Raw genomic sequence first — 21,320 nt, forward strand, 5'->3', positions numbered from 1 at the left:
TTCGACTTATAATTCTGTTCATTTTATGAGTATATCTTTCTTGATATGACTGCATTTGAATGTAGATCAGAAATCAGGTGAGCATCAAAATGTAGGTAAAAACGGGACTTTTATGCACGAACATTTTAAGACGGAGCTCTCACAATCCGCACATCAAACACGTCTCTGTTCCTTACACTTTATGCTTTTTCTCAAAATCTTCTAGGTCAGGTATACGTTTCCCATTTTCTAAATGATCTCAATGATTCCTGATTATGACACAAAAAGTACCACAGATAATAAGCTCGTTTGGCTCTTGGCGAAGGCGGTCGCACTTTTCTCCTCTCCTCCTCTCCCTTATCTTTCCTGCTTAGCTCTTATGTCCTTGTCTAGTCTCATGTTTTTTGTATTACTTTCCCTGGAACACTCTCTCACAGTCTGTTCTCTAAAACCTAAACAGAATTATGGATTTGATTTACAATCGTAAATGGCAAATGTGTGGGATATAGTTCCAAGAAGGCGAAAGAAAGTAAAAAAAAAAAAGCAAAACAGACTTTGGAAAAACAGATTAATCATTTGGATACAGTGGCTTGCAAAAGTATTCGGCCCCCTTGAACTTTCCCACATTTTGTCACATTGCAGCCACAAACATGAATCAATTTTATTGGAATTCCACGTGAAAGACCAACACAAAGTGGTGTACACATGAGAAGTGGAACGAAAATCATACATGATTCCAAACATTTTTTACAAATAAATAACTGCAAAGTGGGGTATTGCAGTATTACAAAATTCATGTGCACATGTTGTTTCTCCGTTTAACAGGTGTAAGCTACATTTGTGAGTGTATAAAAAAAATAATAGAAAAAGACTCATGGAGTCATGACAAACCTGATGTTAGAATTTAAAAAAAATATATCTTATAACTTGTTTTGACCAATCGGTTATTTCATATGACCATTGAAAGTTTATCCAAGCTATACCTTTTGAAGTTTCCTCCAGTGAATTATCACAAAACAGATGTCATCCAAGGTACCCATGTTTGTTTCTGTTAATCTGTGTCATGGTGCAACTTTTGCCCCCCAAAACATTGTTTTATGGGTGATTTTTATGAAGAATTATTCTTTTTTGTACCCAAAACTAAGCTCTTTATATTGACTTTCTTATTCACCCATTCAAACAAACACTCGTGCACCACCTTGCATGGTAGTTCCATAACAAGGTGTTCACCTGCCATTGGGAGCAAGCTGGGGTTCAGGGTCTTCTCCAAAGACACTTCAAGGGCTTCATTTGGCACATCCTGATAATAGCTTTTCTAAAGCTTTTTCCGAGCACGTGCCAAGTGCTTTCTCAGAGATAATATTTGGAATTACCTCTTTAATGTTTTAAAGTCTTCACATTATGAAGTGCCCTGAGATTAGTGACTTGGTGAATTGTTATTAATGTGATACACAGTAGCAAAAGAATAGCTCTACCACATGGCTGTAGCTCAGGTGGCACCAGGTTATCTACTAACTGGAAGGTTGGTGGTTCAGTCACTAGCAGGTCCAGATATCCTTGAGCAAGACACTAGCCCCAAATTGATCGCTGACCCATCCGTCAGAGTTTGAATCATAGCTAGAAAGCACTTAAGCATAGCAAAGGGTGCTCAGAGTAGAAAAGTGCTGTTAAAAACACAAACAAAAACAAAATTTACCATGAATTACTGTACTTTGAGTGTTTTTATTTTGGAGCAGGGAAAAGACAAATTCAAGCTGTTTACTTTTTGATGACTTCTTTAGGAATTCAAAATGGCTCTTGAATAATATTAAGATATATTTTGTGTTCAGTTGATTATTTGTTAATCAGTGTTATTTGCTGCACCAGCAGAATATGAATGTGATATTCAGTTGATGCCACTAGGTGGGAGCCTATGACCTGTAATGAGCATGTTGGATCTCGGCTGACTGCTTTAGGTGAAGCCTTACTCTTTTATGTGAAACCCTATTTGTGTTGCATTCACAAAGTCTGTGATGCCTCTTGCTCTTCTAATGTTTAGTGTTTAAATAATTGTTTAAATATTTGACATGGTGTCTGTTTTACCTGTGTTTCTGTGGTTATGCTTATTTCTTTTTGTTTCCTTTATGTTATTAAATATTGACGTCTGCCTTTTTGTTCCTTTTTTCTGTCTCCTGTGTTTTGTGCTGTGTGAGTTTGGTCCTGGTGCTTATTTTCATTTTAATGGTTGTATTGAATGTCTTCAAATCCACAATTTAAAGAATCTTGATGCAACTGTTGTTTTGAATAATAAATAAAGTGTAACTGAAAAGAACTCCCTGTCTTATGTGGAAGGATGACCATCATGTAGCTTTCTGTATTTTATATGTGGATGAATATTAGTTATCGCCTATTATTACACTGTGATCTTGAAGTCATTTTTGACCAGGATACATCCTCCAGTCCACATGTTAAAACAAATATGCAGCACTGATTTCTTTCACCTGATTACTGAGCAATGCTAGAAACTAGTTCATGCTTTTGTTAATTCAAGGCATGACTATTTTCATTCTTTAGCATCAAGCTCTTTTAAAAGCTTTCAGTTGGTCAAAAATGTCATGGCAGAAGTACTAATCGTGTTGACAAATGGAGGCCTTATTTCTCCCAATCTCCATTTCTCTTAATTTGCAAAGTTAAGACTGGATCAGGTAACTATTAGCTGTGTTGCTTTATATTTGAAATGATAGATGAAGAGGTGGAAAAACTATATGGATCACCAAGCCACCTAATCTGCTCAGTGAATTTTGTTCCAATGAAAAGGAGTCAAACAATACCAGTGGCAATAAAACCTTTTTCATCTCTTTCAACTAACTGTGGCTTATGTGTTTCATAGCCTGCACAATGGTGTTCAAAGAGAGAACCGAGGTATGATGACAGTGACTTTTCAACCTATCCTGAAAATAATCGAGCCTCGGATGGATCATAATCGAGCCTTGGATGGATCTCAGGCATAATAGCAGTTAATTTTCCATTTTGATCTCTTATTTAATAGTATCGCACTGCTGTTTGCTCTTGCTCTGATTAATGTATTTACAATATTAATCAAGTGAAAACAATGAAATATTAAACAAATTAAATGGTTATAATTTCAGGCATTGACATTGACAGCACACACGGTTTCAACCGTATGACCTGGAATGTAACACGTGATTGTTTTTAGTGGTGGACCTTCACAAATACTTCACTGAAATCAGCTAATACCTTTATCCCTTGAAAAGATGTAAGCCTAATACAGGTTAAGACAAGAATGCTACAGAACGTAACATCAAAATATTGTTGCACTGCTTACAGTTCTACATCAGATTATCATGACTTCCACTGTAAAACTGCCACTGGATGCTTACATGTGCCATAAATTTGTGACCTAAATTAATTGTTTTTTCTGATTCTAACAAGCTGTGCCTGCCCAGTTAGTACCTTACCCACAGCTGAATATTGAATATTACCTCTTAGTTTGCAACCATGCAATAAATTGCACAGGGTTGCAAGATTGGGTAACTCATGTCGAAATAAACTGACTGTGTTTAGAAAAGTTTGTAGTCAACATTTGTAGATTACCCATAAAAGTAACCACACCCATAGGGGGATTATGTTCACACTAAAGTACCTGTAAACTGGTTGAAAATTTTGTGACTCATAATAATTTTTAAATGCAAGGACATTAAAACTAAATGGGGGGTGGGGGTGGGGGGGGTGGGGGGTGGGGGGGTGAGTGGAGACAGCTGGAGTACCTGGAGAGAACCCACACAGACACAGGGAGAAAAATGTGCAGCTAACAATAGTGAAGGAAAACATGGTGACGTACAGTGGGAATAAAATTAAAGCTTGGTTACAATGGTGAACTTGTTTAGATTTACTGAGTGGTAATACATAAATAACAGTCTCCCTTTTATGTCCATTGTTATATTAGTCAGTTTGATGGATTATGTGAAAAGGTTCCTTGCTTAGATGCTGATTTTATTCTTTGTTCTTTCTCTGTTTGACTATAAAATAAGTAAGATATAGACCCACTAACTTAGAGTGAACTCTCACATGACTACATCTTGTTGCACTGCACTGTTTTTAATGTATTTTGCATTGTGCTTCATGTTGTTGTGTGCTATTTATTTGTCATCTTTTCAAGCTTTTTTTAGTTGTTAATTTTTTAGTTATATTACTACATATTATATTGTGCCTTATGTTGAGGTATTTCAATGGACTGTATTTTCATAATTGGAGTGGCAATAAGCATTAATCTTTGTTTTTTAGTAGAGGGGTGATGAGCTGTTACGTTTATTTAGAAAAAGGCCCGCTTTAGTTAAAAAAAAAAAAATATCCCAGATGTCCCAGCATCAGGCAGGCACTTCAATCCAGCTTACATCAAAATTTGTAAATATTAATCCTTAGTGTGTTTCTCATTTCATGCAATAATAATCTGCTAATACAGTACAGCCACTGTACCAAAAGAAGCAAGCTGACTGTGCTGTGTAAGTAGAGAGAAAGCTGCTGGCTTTAGCTTTAAAGGTTAAGACAACGAGCTCAAGATATTTAAAAGTTGTCCCGGGATGGGGAGCTTTAAACCTGTCTGTAAATGTAAATTGTTTATGTTGAGTGCTGAGCCTCAGAGACAGTTTGACAGTCTTAGTTTGCTAAATGAAAAACATTTGAAATACATTTCATGTAAGACAAAAATGCATTAAAAAGCAGAAATATAATGTATATTTTTTGGCTTGTTAAAATAAAATGGTTATCCAACAGAACCAACCACTCTGCCATTTTAAATTTGTTTCATGTCTTGTGCTTTTATGATTGATTAAACTGCTTGCTTTTAATTATTCTGCTGTGTACAGTGTCCTTGAGTGTTCTCAAAGGCACCTCCAAAGAAATTGTGTTATTATTATTTTTTCTCTATACATGACAACAGGAGCACACGTTTGGACAACATGTGTAGTTAAATTAGACAATGACTGCCAAAACACATTAGTAAATATAACACATTGTAGAAAAATGTTTATCAAAAGTCTGAAGCAGACTAAATGGACAAAACAAGTTCATATTTAACCAGGTTTTATTGTGCACAGGAAATACGTACAAAAGCCAATGAGGGGATGTAGCAAGGGTCTCAGACGTCGAGGCACTGAAGCAGAGGTGGTTAGGTGCAGAGCTGTGTTGCAGATGACTGATGTCATCAAATAATTTGTGTGGCATCTTATTGAATGCAGAACACCTGATTGTTCTGTAAACAGTTTGAAATTGTTTTGTTTTTTTAAACAAAAGGGCAAAAAGTAAATGGCTGCAAATAACGTTGTTTGCAAAACTTATGCATACAATCTTAAAATTGACAATTTATATTTGCATTTAAAATTATGAAACATGATTCAATAAACATGTTTGTGGTTGTTACAGTAAAGAAATATAGATTTTTCTACTCAGATTTGATCTAAATTCAGACAAAAAAAAAAACATACATTTTGTTAATACAGTATGTCAAAATTAAAATATAACTGTAAATTCAGACACATGAGGTTGTGCTGAAAAGAATGATACCAAACAAGGCAAAGTAAATAGTTTTTACAGGGAATATGTAGAGATCAAATCAAAAGTACTCAAAAATGGTGATTTATACCCTGGACCCCAGAGGGTTAAACATTTTTCTTAAAGTAACGCAATAGTTACTTTTCAAGTAATTAATTACTTTTAGAATCTTGTAACTAGGTTACTAACTCAGTTACTTTTTTCCAGAAGTAACTAGTAACTCTAATTTCTTTTTCAAAGTAACTTGCCCAACACTGGTAAAAGGTGAGGTTTCAACCTGGTGATTCCAAGAATCCAGGAGTGACGAAAGGCGAGTCCCGTGAGTAGTGGCATTTCCAAGAAGGGGTTTGCAAGCAGGTTTGGAGATTCTTACCAGGTGCAGCCACTGTTTATGAGATTAAACATAGGTGAGGTTAATCAGATGCAGGAAAACTAACAACCAAAGAAAATGAGGGTACATGCAAAGCAAGGAACAACAAAACACTCCCGCAAGCCGCAAGGAGGCTGTGAGGTCATTGACAAACTGACAGGACGGCGCTGGCCTTATGAGTCAGCTGCTGAGTGCTGTTGATGGATTACAGGTGATAGAAACAGGTGAACACCCAGAGCTCCACCCACATGGGCGGACACAGTAAACCACAGGATTCAAGCAGAATAATACCAGATACACTTGCATCATGACAATATTATTGCAGAACTGATGATTTGTGGTCTAGATGCTAAAGCCATTTACTTTACAGCTCTATTTGCCGCATTTTTCATATGATGTGAAGTTCAAGATAATAATACATAATTAACGTAGAGCTTCAATCAATGTCTGAAACAACTGAATTCTATCAGTGAACACATTATTGTACTCTGACAACTACAGCACTGTTTTGTATTTGGTGGATAACACTGTCTGTTCCAGTACTGATTTCTCTTCTTGTTTAGCATCTGTGGGTGGTGCATGTAAATATTGTGTACATGCAGAATACATCAAGGGTAGAGTGATAAATTTGATCCTGAGAAACTTTTCAATCCATACCACAAGATTTTGGAAAACTAAAGAAACTAACGTTGCTTCATCAATATGACAACATGTAAACACCATTAGTTTTTCCACATTTCACACCCATAAGATACAATGGCAAGTGTTAACAAATGACTATATTAAAATTCTTTTCAAATAAAAGGAATCGTGGCTAGAAGGAGAAGCTTGCATCAAAATGTAAGCAAAAAATGAGACTTTTCATATTCTACATCTTGAAAGATTACCCAATGTGCACTTTTTAATGTTTTCTTCAGTAAATTATTATAAAAATCAAAGATGAAACATTCACCGTACCAATTCTTCAAATAAAAACATGAAGTAACTATAAATGGCGCTTACAGTTACCACGTGGATGCAGGCACAGAGAATACCGGCATGGCCAGTGAAGATGAGGCAGAACCAGGTAGCTCCAAACAGAAGGCAAACCGTGTTATACTCACAAAGAAAATGGCGACTCAAAACACTCCAGGTAAATGACACCCAGCTGAAACACTTCACGAGTTGCCCGAGATTCACACAATTTACAGAAAATGTAAGGACGATAAATGTCTCATATGAGATGAGATTTTGGTCATGTCGCACATCCCTAATTGCACTTTCTACATGAAAGTATCTCAGAGGCTCAGTGCTCAATATCAACCCTTTCTATGAGTGTAAAAGCCTGAAAACCTGACTGTGTAGCCCAGAGGTGTTTGAATATTTGTTTTATGCGTACATTCACAAACAGCTCAGAAGCTGCCTCTTTTCAAAGGATGTATTCATATCATTATTGAGCTCCTTGTCTGTTGTATAACAGTTTAAGAAAACATCTTTCTCTCTACTTGAAATTAAAGGAGATGAGAGTCTGTTGAATGTCTTTTTCTTTTTTTGGAGTTGCAGTGGATGATTAAGACTTGCTTCATGTGGTTCATTGCTTCAGAGCTATATTTTTTAAATGGGTCAGCAGGACTGGCGGCAGGCTGAAGTGGGGGGCTGGTGCTGTGGCTTTTGGATGTTTTCAGAGTGTTTTGCATGTGAACTGCCACATGCAAAACATGTGAGAAATCTTTTGTGGGATCAAGTGTTGTGACTGCAAAGTTGTCAAGTTCATGCATGTCACATAATATACTCCACCTTTTGGAGTAGAAGAGCTAGGAGGGTGGAGGGTATGGACTGCCCTCAGAGCACTCAGAGCCCTCAGAGCACCAAGCCAATTGACAGAAACCCAGCGATTCTCTTTGAGTAAGCTCTTGATTTCTCCTTCTTTCCTAAATTAAAAAAAATCTCACACTGACCACTTCCTGCCACCCCTCCTCTTTGAAACATCAGTAATGCTTTGTGATGGTGACAGGTAGCAGGGGTTGAGTAGGCTTGTAGGGTACAATTTGTATGAGCGAGATGCAATGCAAAGTCAACCTCTTACATATAGAATTTCTTGATATGTATTCAGTGAATATCTGCTCTATGTAGTGAACAGAAAACATACCAGATCTTAAAATGTGGATTTGGTGTTGTGTAGTATTTGGTCTGGTTAGGTTGACCACTCATTGCTAGGTTGGCTTCCCAGCCCCTTTATGTGCTGCAGAGTCCACAGACAAGAAACAGAAGCCCAACTCACTCCCAATTTTTTTTTATAAGTTGTTACACAAAATGAGACCTTTTACTATTGCAATTTAACTGACTAACCATCAAGCAGGGGGTCTTTGGAAATAAAAATCAGATCAGACAACTTATTACAGTATGTTTAACTGAAGCCAAAGTAAAAACGTTTTATTCATATTCATATTCATATTCATATCGTCAATATTTGCAAGTTTCAGGCCAACTAGCTTTGAGCATGAACATCATGGGATACATTCTAGTTTCAACAACAGAACTGCACCAGTATATCTACTACATAGAGCAACATAAAAGAAGAATTGGTACGGTGAATGTTTCATCTTCATATTCTGAAATTTAATGTTTGAGAATAATGCATTTTGTCATCATTTCAGTTTATTTTGAAAAATCTCAACAGGATCTTCAGCTTTATTGTGAAAGGTTCATGTGGAAAATAAATAAGCGGACGGCGGAGCTCCACGCTGAGTTTACCATTGTTGTTGCTAACAAACCAATGTATAAAAACAGTCGCTTATCCGTCTGTAGTGTGGTTATTTTAAATATAAGAAAAAAAGAGAGCTTTAAGAAGTTAATGTAGCCACTACGTGGACCATCAAAACGATGAAAAAATATTGCCGTAAACAGTTTATTTTGCGACACCACGAAACAAATGATAGCGTATGATATTAAACTATAAATGTTTTCATATCGTTATCCGATATATATCGTCATATCGAACAGTCCTAAGTGCAATTAGCAGTTTTACAAAATAGAAATAAAAAGACAAAAAATAAATAAATTGTCATCCAAAGTACAAATATACAGTGAATTTTTTATTTTTGTTAAGATACAAATACACAAAGGGTTTTTTTTTTCATTTACAGAGTACAACATGCACAAACAATGAAGAACACATAGTTTAAAAATGTTACAAAGTCTACCACTGAATTCATACCTATTTTTACCTAATTTTTTAATAAACGGTAATAGCTTATTTTTCTGTAGCTGACTGGTTTACTTCATTTTGTCTAACTTCCACTAAAACTATCACTGAAATTCACTGAAAGTATAAAAGTATAAAAAGACTTTTTCACACATGCAGTAATACAAATATTGCGTAAGATTATGAGCCTTAAACAAATACTATTCATTAAAATTTTTAAAACATGTGCTCTACACAGCATATCCGACATTTTTTCAGTAAACATTTTTTATTATCATATGCAACATACATACAATCCAAGAGCAGCTCAAACAGACTTCATTTTCCTTGTAGCTCTTTAAAAATATTAAAATACATAATTATACATGCAATTTACTATATTAATGTGTCACATTTCATTATGATTTGTTGTAAAATTTCAATATTGTGCAATTACAGGTTGACAAAAATGATGAAAATAGAAGTTCAAAGCCCAAAACAAAAAAAGTCTTTGAGAGTGCACACATTGTCTTGTGAATTGTTAACTGCAGCATGTATTGGATGTTCTACGGCATGTTCTCTCATCCTCTACAGCATCTGTAGGTGGTGCACAAAGTAATTCCTCCAATGACAAGGAGTGCTCCAGATACCCATCCAAAATATATAGAAGCTCCCAGCTCTCCTTGACTTCCTGTTGTGGCCACAGGATTATAAAACCCTGTGATGATGCTGTAAGCCGACCAGGTGACAGGAATAATACACACGATCCCTGCTATGATAAACACCACACCTCCTGCAATGCCGGCATTGGATTTGGTCAGTTGGTCATAATCAAAGAAAGAAGTGCATTGAGCTCCAACCACTGTGAGCCCGATGGCCACCACGCTGACAGCAATAGACACGCAGATTAGAGCCCTGGAGGCTTGCAGCTCTTGTGGTAAAGCCAAAACCGAGTCATAGTTTTTGCATTGTGACTGACCCGTGCTCTGGAACACACAGTTCATCCATAAGCCTTCCCAAAACACCTGAGCAGTGATGATGTTTGACTGTATAAATGCCGACACCTTCCACATGGGCAGTGCGCAGATGAGGATGGTGCCAAGAAAACCGAGGATTGCCAAACACACACCAACGATCTGAGTCTTCATGTTTTCAGAAAATAAAGTCTATATTTAAAGTAAAAAAAGCAAAAAAAACATCAGAATCAACCTCCAGTTGAGTTTAAGATCATTTTTACTTCCAGTTGTCTGTAAATGCTGCTGGTTGGGTTTTGCTTTGTTGTTTTGCTCCTCAGGTATGAGAAAGGCAACAGGGAGGGGACGGTGTTCTGTGGCAAGTTTCCTGTTTGTCTTGATTCCTGCTTGACCTGAAAAACTAGTAGAAGGCCATTAACAGAAGCAATCGTGTATAAAAACTTGCTTTGTCATTACAAAGGATAAACAGATTGCTCATTTAAACCAGCAATATAGAGACTGCAGAGTTCATGAGGTATACTTCTTGTATTTTAAAGTACTTTCACATATTACCAGAATGCATGAAAAACTAGACCAGTATCAAATTACTGATGCATTTTTATGAATATTTCTTTGCACTTAAATGTTTTAATCTTACTAAATAAACAAAGCCTATGTTAGCTCATGACCTCTTTTTACAAAATCAAGTCAGCAAGCAAAACTGGCAGACAGATACATCACAGGCCCCTGAAGATTTTTTTTTAAATCTATATCAGATGGGATGTCACCTAGTAACCACATACCAACAAGGTAAAATTGTCAATCACATAAAGTCCCAAAGCACAATATTCGAACCTGTAGCCACAAAGCCTTCATTACATGACATGTTACCTAGCAACCAGCAATTAAAAGCAGACCAAACACTCCAGCATCAAACATACCAGTTGTATGTCAGACGGGCCAGTTAGATTTTTAGCTTATTTTGTACTACTGCCCCCCCTTCAAACACAATATCAATTCAAGTGCACCTCATGAGTTTATAGCGCATTTTTGCTGATTCTGGTTTGGCATTTGTTGCCTTTTAGTTTAAATTCTGCAAGACAATTTGCACGCAGTTAGCTGCCTTCTCTAGATTCCTAGAGTTTGCGTTTTAGTTGTGAGCTGGAGTGTAAAGTCTACCATGTTTGCTAGAAAGTGCGGTCTACAAAAGCAGCCTTTTAGCTTTTACTCATTGAAACCCTCCACTAGAGCAAAGTTTAAATTTATAATATTAAAAAATAAAAATAGGGGGAAAAGAAAAACGCAACCATAGTCAAGTTAGTGAAAAGAGTTTTATTAAATCAAAAGTAAAGTAAAAACACCTAAATATTTAGTCCATAAAAACAGCCTAGTCCATTTCTCTTGAGGGTGACAGTCTACAGCCGTTCCAACCTCTTGCAGACATTTAAACATATGCTCCACCACCTGTTGCAGTGCGTGGAGCAGAGTATTTGACAGAGTAGCCACCATCTTTAGGCTGCTTGCACTGACAACAAAGGAGTGCACCTCCAATGATCAGGAGTCCAGATGAAGCCCAGCCAATGAACAGCGATGCTCCAAGCTCTCTCCTCTGTCCGTCAGACATGATTGGGTTGTAGAAGTTCCTGATGACCTCATTAGCAGACCAGGATACAGGGATGAGGCACAGGATGCCACCAACAATGAACACCACCCCCGCAGCAATGGCCACCTTACTCTTGGCAGTCTCCTCTTCAATGCAGTTGGTGCACTTTCCGCCTGCGATGGCAAGCAGGAGTCCCATTAGGGTGACCAGGATGGAGATCACAACCAGAGCACGGGCTGCCTGCAGGTCTTGAGGAAGAGCGAGCATGGAATCGTAGACCTTGCACTGCATTTGGCCGGTGCTCTGCATTACACAGTTCATCCAGAGACCCTCCCAGAAAACTTGTGCTGTCACGATGTTGTTTCCAATGAAAGCAGACACCTTCCACAATGGCAAAGCACAGGTAATTATGTCCCCAGAAAAGCCAATCACTGCCAAAATGATGCCCAAGATCTGAAGTTCTGCAGATGCCATACTGTCTCTTCTGGTGCAACAGAGAGCTGTGAGAAAGAATCAACTGGAAACACAACAAGACAACATGACTGCCTCAACTGCAGCTTTTATATCCACATGGGAGGCTCGTGGTTTCTCCTGATTGGTTATTCAGAAGTGTTCAAAGTGAAAACACCTGTGGTCATTAGGACTGACCTCCTGCCCAGTGATAGCTGGCATATGTCCCAGATCCCCTCCAACCCATTTTCTTATGATAAGCCAATAAGAAAATGGATGAATGTTTGCAAAAGTGCTGTGAAAACTGAAATGAAAAGAATGTTTAGAATAAAAATCTTCCACCTAAATTAATGTCTTTTTCATTATTTTTTTGTGGGTGTTTTTTGTGAGGCTATGATTTCACTCAGACAAAAGTAGCAGTTTTACCAAGAACATAACAATGAGAAGAAGAGTGATTTTAAAGATTGCATTTTAATATTGACTTTAGTATCTCGTGTAACAATATGAGATCATAATGATTGCTTTTGGTTTTACATCTGATTTCATTTTCTTTTACCAGTGCAGCAATCAAGCTGAGTGAGTCCACCTGTGGTAATTAGGCGTGAGGCATTGGCTTGGGGGAAAAAAACAAAAGAAACAAACAGTATTAAATTAGACATGCACCACGTTGGTTGTTTCTCAACCTGTGATCCTCCTTGGTATGGTTGGTTTCTCTTTTAATGAGCCTATCTTATCAGGTAATGGGTTTTAATAGTTTTCTTACTTTCTTTCTCCAGAGGCAATAAAAATGTTTACCCTTCTTTAGAGTCGCTGCTCAGACATTTGAATTTTTTTTTTATTAAACCTAACATGATGTGGTTGGGTTTGTGCATCATTCCATATATTTAAAATTAATTAAAAAGAATTCCCCCTTGATTTGTACTGTTAAAGCTTCTTTTCTTTCTCTGGGCTCTGTTTGGGGACAAGTGGGCCTCTTTGTTGTCAAGAAAACCTCTGAAATCAAATGGAGCGTGATTGATGCAGTGGAGCCAGAGCCCACCCAGAGGAGGGCTGTATTCTGGGGGGATTTGTAGGTCATATAAAACTTCTGCTGAGAGTGGACTCTTATTTGGAAACCCTGCAAAGAACTGACTCGTCTAAAAAAGGGGGGGAAAAAGCTGTTATGCCTTCTTTAGGGTTGCAGATTCTGGGTGTTGGGCTGGCTGTGCTTGGATGGATTGGAAACATACTGATCTGCATGCTGCCCTTGTGGAAGGTATCTGCTTTCATTGGAAATAACATTGTGGTGGCTCAAACCATCTGGGAAGGACTCTGGATGAGCTGTGTGGTGCAAAGCACCGGCCAGATGCAGTGCAAGGTCTACGATTCCCTGTTGGCCCTGCCTCCAGACCTCCAGGCAGCTCGAGCCATGATTGTCATCTCCATCCTGTTTTCTTTGTTTGGCCTGCTGCTTTCTGTGGTTGGAGGTAAATGCACCACCTGTGTTGGGGACAAAATGGCAAAAGCCAGAGTTGCTATCTCTGCAGGCTTTTTCTTCATCCTGAGTGGGGCTCTGTGTCTTGTGACTGTATCGCTGCCTGCTAATACCATCATAAAGGACTTTTACAACCCCATGGTTCCAGATGCTCAGAGGAGAGAGCTGGGTGCCTGTTTGTATGTGGGCTGGGGTGCAGCAGGGTTACTACTGATTGGTGGTTCACTTCTCTGTTGTCAGTGCCCAGCAGGAGACAACCGCTACAGTGGTGCGAAGTACTCGGCACCTAAATCAACAACACCCGGGAAGGAATTTGTCTAAGATTATATTGCATTACATGAGAAGTGGATGAGCATGACCTCTTTCACAAAGAGTACAAACCTGTTTCTTATCACAGTGTATGCATAGTGCAGGTGTAACTAACACTATGGCCTTTTGTCTGTCAAAGTGTGTGTGATGTTAGATTACTGCAGGATTGGTGTGCTGGGTTTTTTTTTTTTTCTAACTCCTATATTAAAGTTCTTTAAGTGATTTTTAACCAATAAACTGTTTATTGTCACATGTAATTTTTTAATTGTAGTTATTCTGCTTAATTGACTAAGATGTTTTGGGATCTGATTCCCCACCACCATCAGCAGATCGACCCCTCTGGTAGTTGTTTTTACAATTCAGACTTGGTTTTCAAACACAACTTGTGATAATACTTAATTTCCCAAAAATATTAAAGTTAAGATAAATTCTGCATTGCTTTTACTTTTGAATGTATATACCACTTTGCCAAACTTTTTTTTTTTTTTTAGGGGGGGGGCTGTTTTTAAATTTGATGGTATTGCTACTTTTACTTTATCCTCTTGCTATCTCCCAAGAGGCCAAAACTGGTCCAGGAACAGTGTTTATAAATCACAGTGATGTGTTTGTGTTGTCCTCACTGGTTTCAACTGAGAATCAGGGAACAAAAAAAAAAACCCATTCAGGTGGTTCAGGATATATCGTCTTTCCAAGACTTGGCAGATGTCCTCTTACTGGGCAAAGTGTAAATATCCATTCTTTAGAGGTGAAAAGGGGTTCCCTTAGTAACACGAATCTGAACAACAGACTGTCCATTTTACTGAAGACAGGAACTGTAAATTCCTGTCTTTACTACACGGCCAACTTCCTAGGAGTCTACTCCCTTGAAATCTTGAACGCTTTGTCATTAGAGGTTACTAAGAAGTAGCTTATAGTTCCAGTTTGGGTTACAATGTGTCTGTACTCTGAGTTCCAGGAAAGAAGGAGGAGCTGCATGAACAAAGCTTTGTCTTTTTGGTACTTAAACCCTGTAACACCAAGTGTGTCACATTTGATGCACAAGTTTTACAGACCTCGACGTCATCAGTGGGATCTTTTTTTTTCAAACCCTAAGTCACTCATGTTTTTGAGCTAAACTGTGAACAATACAACTTAGACATTATATGCAAGTTGGGTTTCTTTTTTCATTTGTCACAAGGTTCAATAAGGTTCAGATAAACACTCCCACTTCAAAAGGTTCAAATTTCCTGGCAATTGAAGGCTCATTGTCCATTATTAGTGGGAGCTTTAAAAAATTCTGCATACAATCAAATCCATTTCTCTTCACATGCAACTTACAAGATATATATGACAAACTTGGTGGTATTCATGCAAAACATTTATTTGTGAAAAATACACATTTCATCTAAAAATAGCATTGACATTCATTCAGTAACCTAAAATATACTTAAAAAAAGAATCAAGATATGATCAAGGCATGTATGAAACCTATTAAATGTAGTAAAATGTGATCTGTTTTTTTTTTTTTTATCTGCCTTCAGCCTTCAGAATTGTTCGAGTACACTGCTGTGCCTTTTTATTAGCATTGTAGCTGAGACACTCACACATAGTCAACATTTGAAGATATGCTTCTTACAGGTGTGAATTTGGCAGGTATGTAGGGTCTGCCACCAACTTTTGGGGGACAGCTGCTGCAGAGAAGACCACCTCCCATCAGCAGCACCGCAGCAGAGCACCAGCCTATGTAAAGTGAAGATCCAAGCTCCCTTCTTTGAGCCTCAACCAATAGGGGGTTATAAAAGTCGCTGATTACTGCATGAGCTGACCACGATACAGGAATCAAGATCAGCAAGGCGGTTATTATGAATATCACTCCAGCCACGATGCAGGTTTTAGCTTTGGCCACGTCATCCTCCATGCAGTTGGTGCATTTTCCTCCGATCACAGCCATGAGGATGCCGAATATCCCAACAATCACAGAGATGATCACCATGGCCCTGGCAGTCTGCAGGTCCTGAGGCAGAGCCAGCATGGAGTCGTACATCTTACACTGCATTTGCCCCGTGCTCTGGACCACACAGCTCATCCACAAGCCTTCCCAGATCACCTGGGCTGTGACGATATTCGCCCCCACAAAAGCGGTGACTCTCCACATGGGCAAACCGCAGGTGATAATGGCGCCCAGCCAACCAAAGAAGGCCAGTAAAACACCCAAGATCTGGAGGCCCTGAGAAGCCATGAAAATGCTGCTGTAACAGATTTCTACGCAAAATTCAAGAAATAAGAAAAAGAAAAAGTTGGCACCACAGAAAATTGAACCACACTCCAGTCTTGTATGTGCTGCAGATACACCTGCCTGATGATGGATTTGCTGTGGTCTAATGTTCCTGTGCCTAGCTGTGAGAAGATAGATGCTTGCTGCTGTGTTTCAGGGTGGAGTTTCTGTGTCCTCAGACAAAGCGGGAAACTGGAGACCTGATATCCACAGACCTTATTCTCTAGCTTCCTTCATTGTCCTCACACAAACAAGCTTTATTCAGTCGTTCAAGACTTCAACAGTGGGAACAACAGTGCTATCAGATCCTCAGGTGTCCTCACACAAACACGCACACTCTCTCTACACACACACCTACAAACGTGCATGCACACAAAGGTAAGGTCAGTCTCTGAGCAAAAACAAACTCGTACGAGAAGCTTCTTCAGTTCTGGGGTCAAATGGTGGCCCTGTGGGTGTGTCCCTCCAAAGAGGGACAATGGAGCCTCTGATGATCCTCTACCTCTGACCCAGTATGAACCTTCCAGATCCCTCAGGTCATCTGGATCCGGTCTTTTATCAGTTCCCAGAGTCAGAACCAGACACGGAGAAGCTGCATTCAGCTTTTATGCTCCATATATCTGGAACAAACTCCCAGAAAGCCTCAGATCAGCTGAAACACTCAGTTTATTTAAATCCAGGTTGAAGACTCACCTGTTCTCAGCTGCATTTGAATGAAGCACCAAATCCACACTTTTAAGCTTAAATTTCAAAACTTACATTTAACTACTGATTTTATCTACTGTTCTGATTTTATCTGTTTTGATTTTATATACTGTATTGTTTGTTTGTTTGTTAATTAGTTTGTTTGTTTGTTTGCTTGTTTTAATCAATTTTAAATCATGCTTTTTATTTGTTTTTGTTTCTAATGTCTTTGTAAAGCACTTTGAATCACCTTGAAACAATCAGCCAAGGTTTCAGGTGAGCTAATTGTGAAACCTGGCCCCACCCTTTCATGTGATTTCCTGTGGTCAGATGGCCCAGGATGTGAGTGGGCATTAAGGCATCTGGGAAGGGATCTCAAAACTGGATTATAGATGGCAGAGAGTTGGTGTCGTAAACCCCCGCCTCTGTTCAAAGATGGTCGCTCACAATGAACAATGATGGCTTCTTTCACTCCTCTTTCAAACCATCTGTTTTCTCTGTCCAGAATGTGAACATTGGCATCATCTAAGTAGTGACCTTTGTCCTTTAGATGCAAATGGACCGCCGAGTCTTGTCCTGTGGAGGTGGCTCTTCTATGTCTTCAAGCAACTCCAGACGCTTTTCTTTCCAAGCTCCTTAGACTACGATGACCTGGATGACTGAAAACCTTCACAGACCTTCACAGACATAAATTAAGAGCTGACTGTAGCTCAGGTGGTAGAGCAGGTCAGCTACTAACCAGATGGCTGGTGGTTCAGTCCCAGGCTCCTCTAGTCTGCATGCCAAATATCCTTGGGCAAGATACATCCATCGGAGTGTGAATGCCTATGAATGTTATGTAGTAAACACTTACAAAATGTGATTGGCTGAATGAATTAGTTGTGTAAAGTGCTTTGAGTGCTCAGATAGAGTAGAAAAGCGCTATATAAGAACCGTGGATTGTTTTACACTCCAGAAATGTTTGCTTACTACAAGACTTTGTTTCTTTTTAAATATTTACTCCCCTAACAAATAAAACTTGGTTCTGTGACTACATTCAAAGTCCAAATACCTTTGTTGTAGGTTCACAGTTTAACCAGACAGGCCGGTTTCCAGCCAGTATTATGCTTGCCACACCCAAACCTGTTCAACCAGAAAGTCGGAGAATGGTTGCTTCTCACATACTGTGACGTTTGTTTTTTAAGCATCCTTGTTTTGATTATGCCGTGTTACATAATGAACATGTATGTTACAATTAATATACATTAAAAATGTGTCAAACGCACAATAAAAAGAGTATGGATACTGTAAATACACTGTTTTTAATGTTAGAATTTCCTTTAAATGTGATTGTGGGTGACCACTGAATGAATCCTGTTGAACACAAACATTGAGTGGAAACAAAAAAACAGTAACACATATTCTCAGATTTGTAAACAGTAAAAATATTTATTTACAGTAGAAGTGGTGCATTGAGAATTTTGTATACATAGTTCTGAAAAACAATCTACAAGCACAGGAGCAAAAGTGAACATTTTAAAAAGATACATAAGCATATGGATATACTAGACTTGTTAGCACTTACACAACATAGTACTTTTGACACAAACACACACACACACAGCTGTAGACTATGTAGACTTGGGTGTGGTTCCTTTCTTGGTGTTAACATCATCTCAAAACACTCCAACACTCTCATGAGGAGTCACGTTTCATCAAGTAACCTGAATTACCAACACACACAACCCATAAACTCTGGTGCATCTGTCCCAGTAAATATTTCAGACGTAGCCTTTCCCAGATATTGGTGCTGAGGCATCAGACCTAGTGGCAGCTGTGTACCTTGCATTGTAGGGTTCTTTTTCTTTTTTGGGGCAGCTGGCACAGAGTAATCCCCCTCCGATAAGCATCAAAGCAGAAGCACCCCATCCGATATACAGCGAGGCACCCATCTCTCTCTTCTGGGCCGCATTCAGAAGAGGGCTGTAGAACTCCTGGATAATAGTGTTGGCTGTCCAGCAGACAGGGACAAGGCAGAGGACCGCAGCGATGATGAACATAACCCCAGCTGCGACAGCCACTTTATCTTTTTGCTGTTGATCCTCCACACAGTTGGTGCATCTTCCTCCAGCTACAGCAAGCAGAATAGCCATGACGCCTACCACAATGGAAATGATAGTCAGGGCCCGAGCACCCTGGAGGTCTCCGGTGAGGGCGAGCATGGAGTCGTAGACCTTGCATTGCATCTGGCCTGTGCTCTGGACCACACAGCTCATCCAGATACCTTCCCAGATGACCTGTGAGGTGACAATGTTGCTGCCAATAAAAGCAGTGACCCTCCACATGGGAACAGCGCACACAACGATGACTCCAATCCAGCCAATGATCCCCAAGGCTGCACCCAGCATTTGGAAGCCAGCAGACACCATTTTGGTCAGATTTGTTCTTCAAGCTGCTTCAAACTAAAGTCCTTTCTCTTTTCAGAGGTTGCTGATAAAGCTCTGAGTGCGTATCGACGTTCTCACTGTGGAGTGATACAGGCTGTTGAATATTTGTTTCTTCCTTGCGATGAAGTCTGCTGAATGGGTGAGGAGTGGAGCAGGTACAAATGCCTGATGGAGGAGGGGCAATGGAGAAACAGCGAACCGTCATCAGCACCTGCTCTTCAGGTCCACTCCCTAAATATAAAGTTTCACCTGAACAGGTGAGCCGGTGAGCAGGTGGGTGGAGTGATGTCCTGAATGTCTGGTGACTCAGTCAGTCTGAAATGACAACACCTCTGACCAAAACTTCCGACTAACCAAAAATGGTCATGTGCTCAGTGTTTTTGTTGTGTTACACCTGCGCTGATAATGGATGGCATCCCGCTGGAGTTCTCTCTCAAGTAAATGCACATAAATGGCCTTGCAAAAGACTCTCTGGAAGAACTGTATCTTTCACTTTACAGCATGTCAAGAGGTTGAGGGGGATGGACACAGCTCAGGACTGAGGGGAATATTATTCTTTCACTTAAAGTTAATTCGAATACTTTAATTGATTTTAATATTAAAAGTGTAGTTAAGAGTACAATCATTTGCTTGATTAGGCTTTGACTATGTCCCTAAAAACAATAATGATCAGTTTTAATCTCATATGAGTATTAATAATCTTTGACAGGAAATTATCTTCATCTGCTTTTCCCAAAGTCCCAACGAGAGAGTGATATATTTCCTTATAATTAGTTTTTTAAGAAATCATAAATAACACAAACAGTTTTTTATAAAATACTATCCAGTCATATGCAAGTCGGAGTAACAAGTAATATCACAAACTGCCCACCTCCTATTACCAGTTTTAATTTGCTTTTTATATAAAATAATATATTTATATAAATATCTACTTGTACATACTTGAGAGTAAATTTAAACAGAATTTCTCTTACTACTATGGCCCACCTGCAGTACCTTTGCAGCCCACCAGGGGCCCCAGCCCACGCTTCGGGAATCCCTGACCTATTTTCTTAGATAACTGCATCCAGTGTAAAATACAAAGGTTCAGATAAAGTAAATTAAGTAAATTAAGAACAGTAAAATAATTAAATCATAAATTGAAATGAAAAGAACAAAGTACACCTAACTGTTTGCTCTACATTTGTGTTTGACCTCGAATGAAAAATTAGCAGAAATAACATGTAAGCGAAGTAGTGTAAATCTTTCAAGCACTTACGCTTCACCAAATTCATGAATTACTGGTGTGTGGGGTTTTTTCAAAGAAGTGCACGTAGTGTAGGGTGTCACTTACAGTCAGCATGAAGGAAAACAGGAGATGAACCAGCTCCAGATGTCACTCTTCCACTCTGTTTGCTTTACAGATTGTGAGATTGTTGCCTCTCCCAGTAGCTCAATACTGACGAACTCATATTATCCTATAACATTCTTGTGTGTGATGTGTGATATCTAATCAACCTATGCTTCCATAAACACTTCACAAGACACACCTGTTGTCCTGTCACTTCTGTTTTCTCAAACTGTTCCTGGAGAAAGAAAAAATAATATACAATCTTATTTCTGAACATGTTTGGACACTGTCTAAAATGTCAATAAAACAGATAATGTGATTTGCAAATCTCCCAAACTCCTGTTTTATTCTCTATAGAACATGGGGAACATGTCAAAAGGAAAAAAGGGTCATCCAGCTTGTCAACAGCTCTCAGTGTAAAAGCCAGCATCTCTGAAGGTATGGCAGTGCCTTTGGATATAGTAGCTTTCAGGTGGCATCTTTTTCAGAAAAGGCCTTGCATATTTAACAAAGACAATTCTAAAACGCATATTGCATCTATTACAGCAAAATGGCTTCATAGTAGAAGAGTTTTGAACTGACCTGCCTGCAGTCCAGACTTTTTACCAGTTAAAAATATGTGGAGCATTACGAAATGAAAAGAAGACCCAGAATGAATGAACTGTTAGTCCTACATCAGACAGAGATGGGAACACTGTGCTCTCCCAAAAAGTTCAGCAGGTGCTTACCTTATTTCCAGATGTTTACACACTGCTGTTAAAAGAAGAGGCAATGC

General features: G+C 38.9%; 5 protein-coding genes across 5 annotated transcripts; 1 reads left to right on the top strand and 4 right to left on the bottom strand.

Annotated features, from left to right (window-relative positions):
• Positions 1-8,968: 8,968 nt before the first annotated feature.
• On the bottom strand, positions 8,969-10,330 carry LOC147320804 (claudin-4-like). The gene has a single exon (XM_086308999.1). It carries the CDS (start codon positions 10,208-10,210, stop codon positions 9,644-9,646), a length of 567 nt encoding a protein of 188 aa, XP_086165125.1. The 5' UTR covers positions 10,211-10,330; the 3' UTR covers positions 8,969-9,643.
• A 1,002-nt stretch (positions 10,331-11,332) lies between these two features.
• Positions 11,333-12,141, bottom strand: LOC147320805 (claudin-like protein ZF-A89). Its single transcript, XM_086308998.1, has one exon. It carries the CDS (start codon positions 12,090-12,092, stop codon positions 11,460-11,462), a length of 633 nt encoding a protein of 210 aa, XP_086165124.1. The 5' UTR covers positions 12,093-12,141; the 3' UTR covers positions 11,333-11,459.
• A 600-nt stretch (positions 12,142-12,741) lies between these two features.
• cldn29 (claudin 29) lies at positions 12,742-14,103 on the top strand. Its single transcript, XM_086309003.1, has 2 exons — positions 12,742-12,805; positions 13,035-14,103. Exon 2 carries the CDS (start codon positions 13,231-13,233, stop codon positions 13,861-13,863), a length of 633 nt encoding a protein of 210 aa, XP_086165129.1. The 5' UTR covers positions 12,742-12,805; positions 13,035-13,230; the 3' UTR covers positions 13,864-14,103.
• A 1,052-nt stretch (positions 14,104-15,155) lies between these two features.
• LOC147320807 (claudin-4-like) lies at positions 15,156-16,265 on the bottom strand. The gene has a single exon (XM_086309001.1). It carries the CDS (start codon positions 16,067-16,069, stop codon positions 15,431-15,433), a length of 639 nt encoding a protein of 212 aa, XP_086165127.1. The 5' UTR covers positions 16,070-16,265; the 3' UTR covers positions 15,156-15,430.
• Positions 16,266-18,184: 1,919 nt separating this feature from the next.
• Positions 18,185-19,338, bottom strand: LOC147320808 (claudin-4-like). Its single transcript, XM_086309000.1, has one exon. It carries the CDS (start codon positions 19,195-19,197, stop codon positions 18,550-18,552), a length of 648 nt encoding a protein of 215 aa, XP_086165126.1. The 5' UTR covers positions 19,198-19,338; the 3' UTR covers positions 18,185-18,549.
• Positions 19,339-21,320: the final 1,982 nt, after the last annotated feature.

The sequence above is a fragment of the Aulonocara sp. 'chitande type north' Nkhata Bay genome, linkage group LG10 (assembly GCF_057382095.1).
Source record: "Aulonocara sp. 'chitande type north' Nkhata Bay isolate Kocher_YH1m ecotype deep benthic linkage group LG10, A_spYH_male_GT1.1, whole genome shotgun sequence".
Taxonomy (NCBI): domain Eukaryota; kingdom Metazoa; phylum Chordata; class Actinopteri; order Cichliformes; family Cichlidae; genus Aulonocara; species Aulonocara sp. 'chitande type north' Nkhata Bay.

What these genes read in the sequence shown, in the direction of transcription:
- LOC147320804 (XM_086308999.1), bottom strand. Translation starts at nt 10,210, where the DNA reads ATGAAGACTCAGATCGTTGGTGTGTGTTTGGCAATCCTCGGTTTTCTT.
- LOC147320808 (XM_086309000.1), bottom strand. Translation starts at nt 19,197, where the DNA reads ATGGTGTCTGCTGGCTTCCAAATGCTGGGTGCAGCCTTGGGGATCATT.
- LOC147320807 (XM_086309001.1), bottom strand. Translation starts at nt 16,069, where the DNA reads ATGGCTTCTCAGGGCCTCCAGATCTTGGGTGTTTTACTGGCCTTCTTT.
- LOC147320805 (XM_086308998.1), bottom strand. Translation starts at nt 12,092, where the DNA reads ATGGCATCTGCAGAACTTCAGATCTTGGGCATCATTTTGGCAGTGATT.
- cldn29 (XM_086309003.1), top strand. Translation starts at nt 13,231, where the DNA reads ATGCCTTCTTTAGGGTTGCAGATTCTGGGTGTTGGGCTGGCTGTGCTT.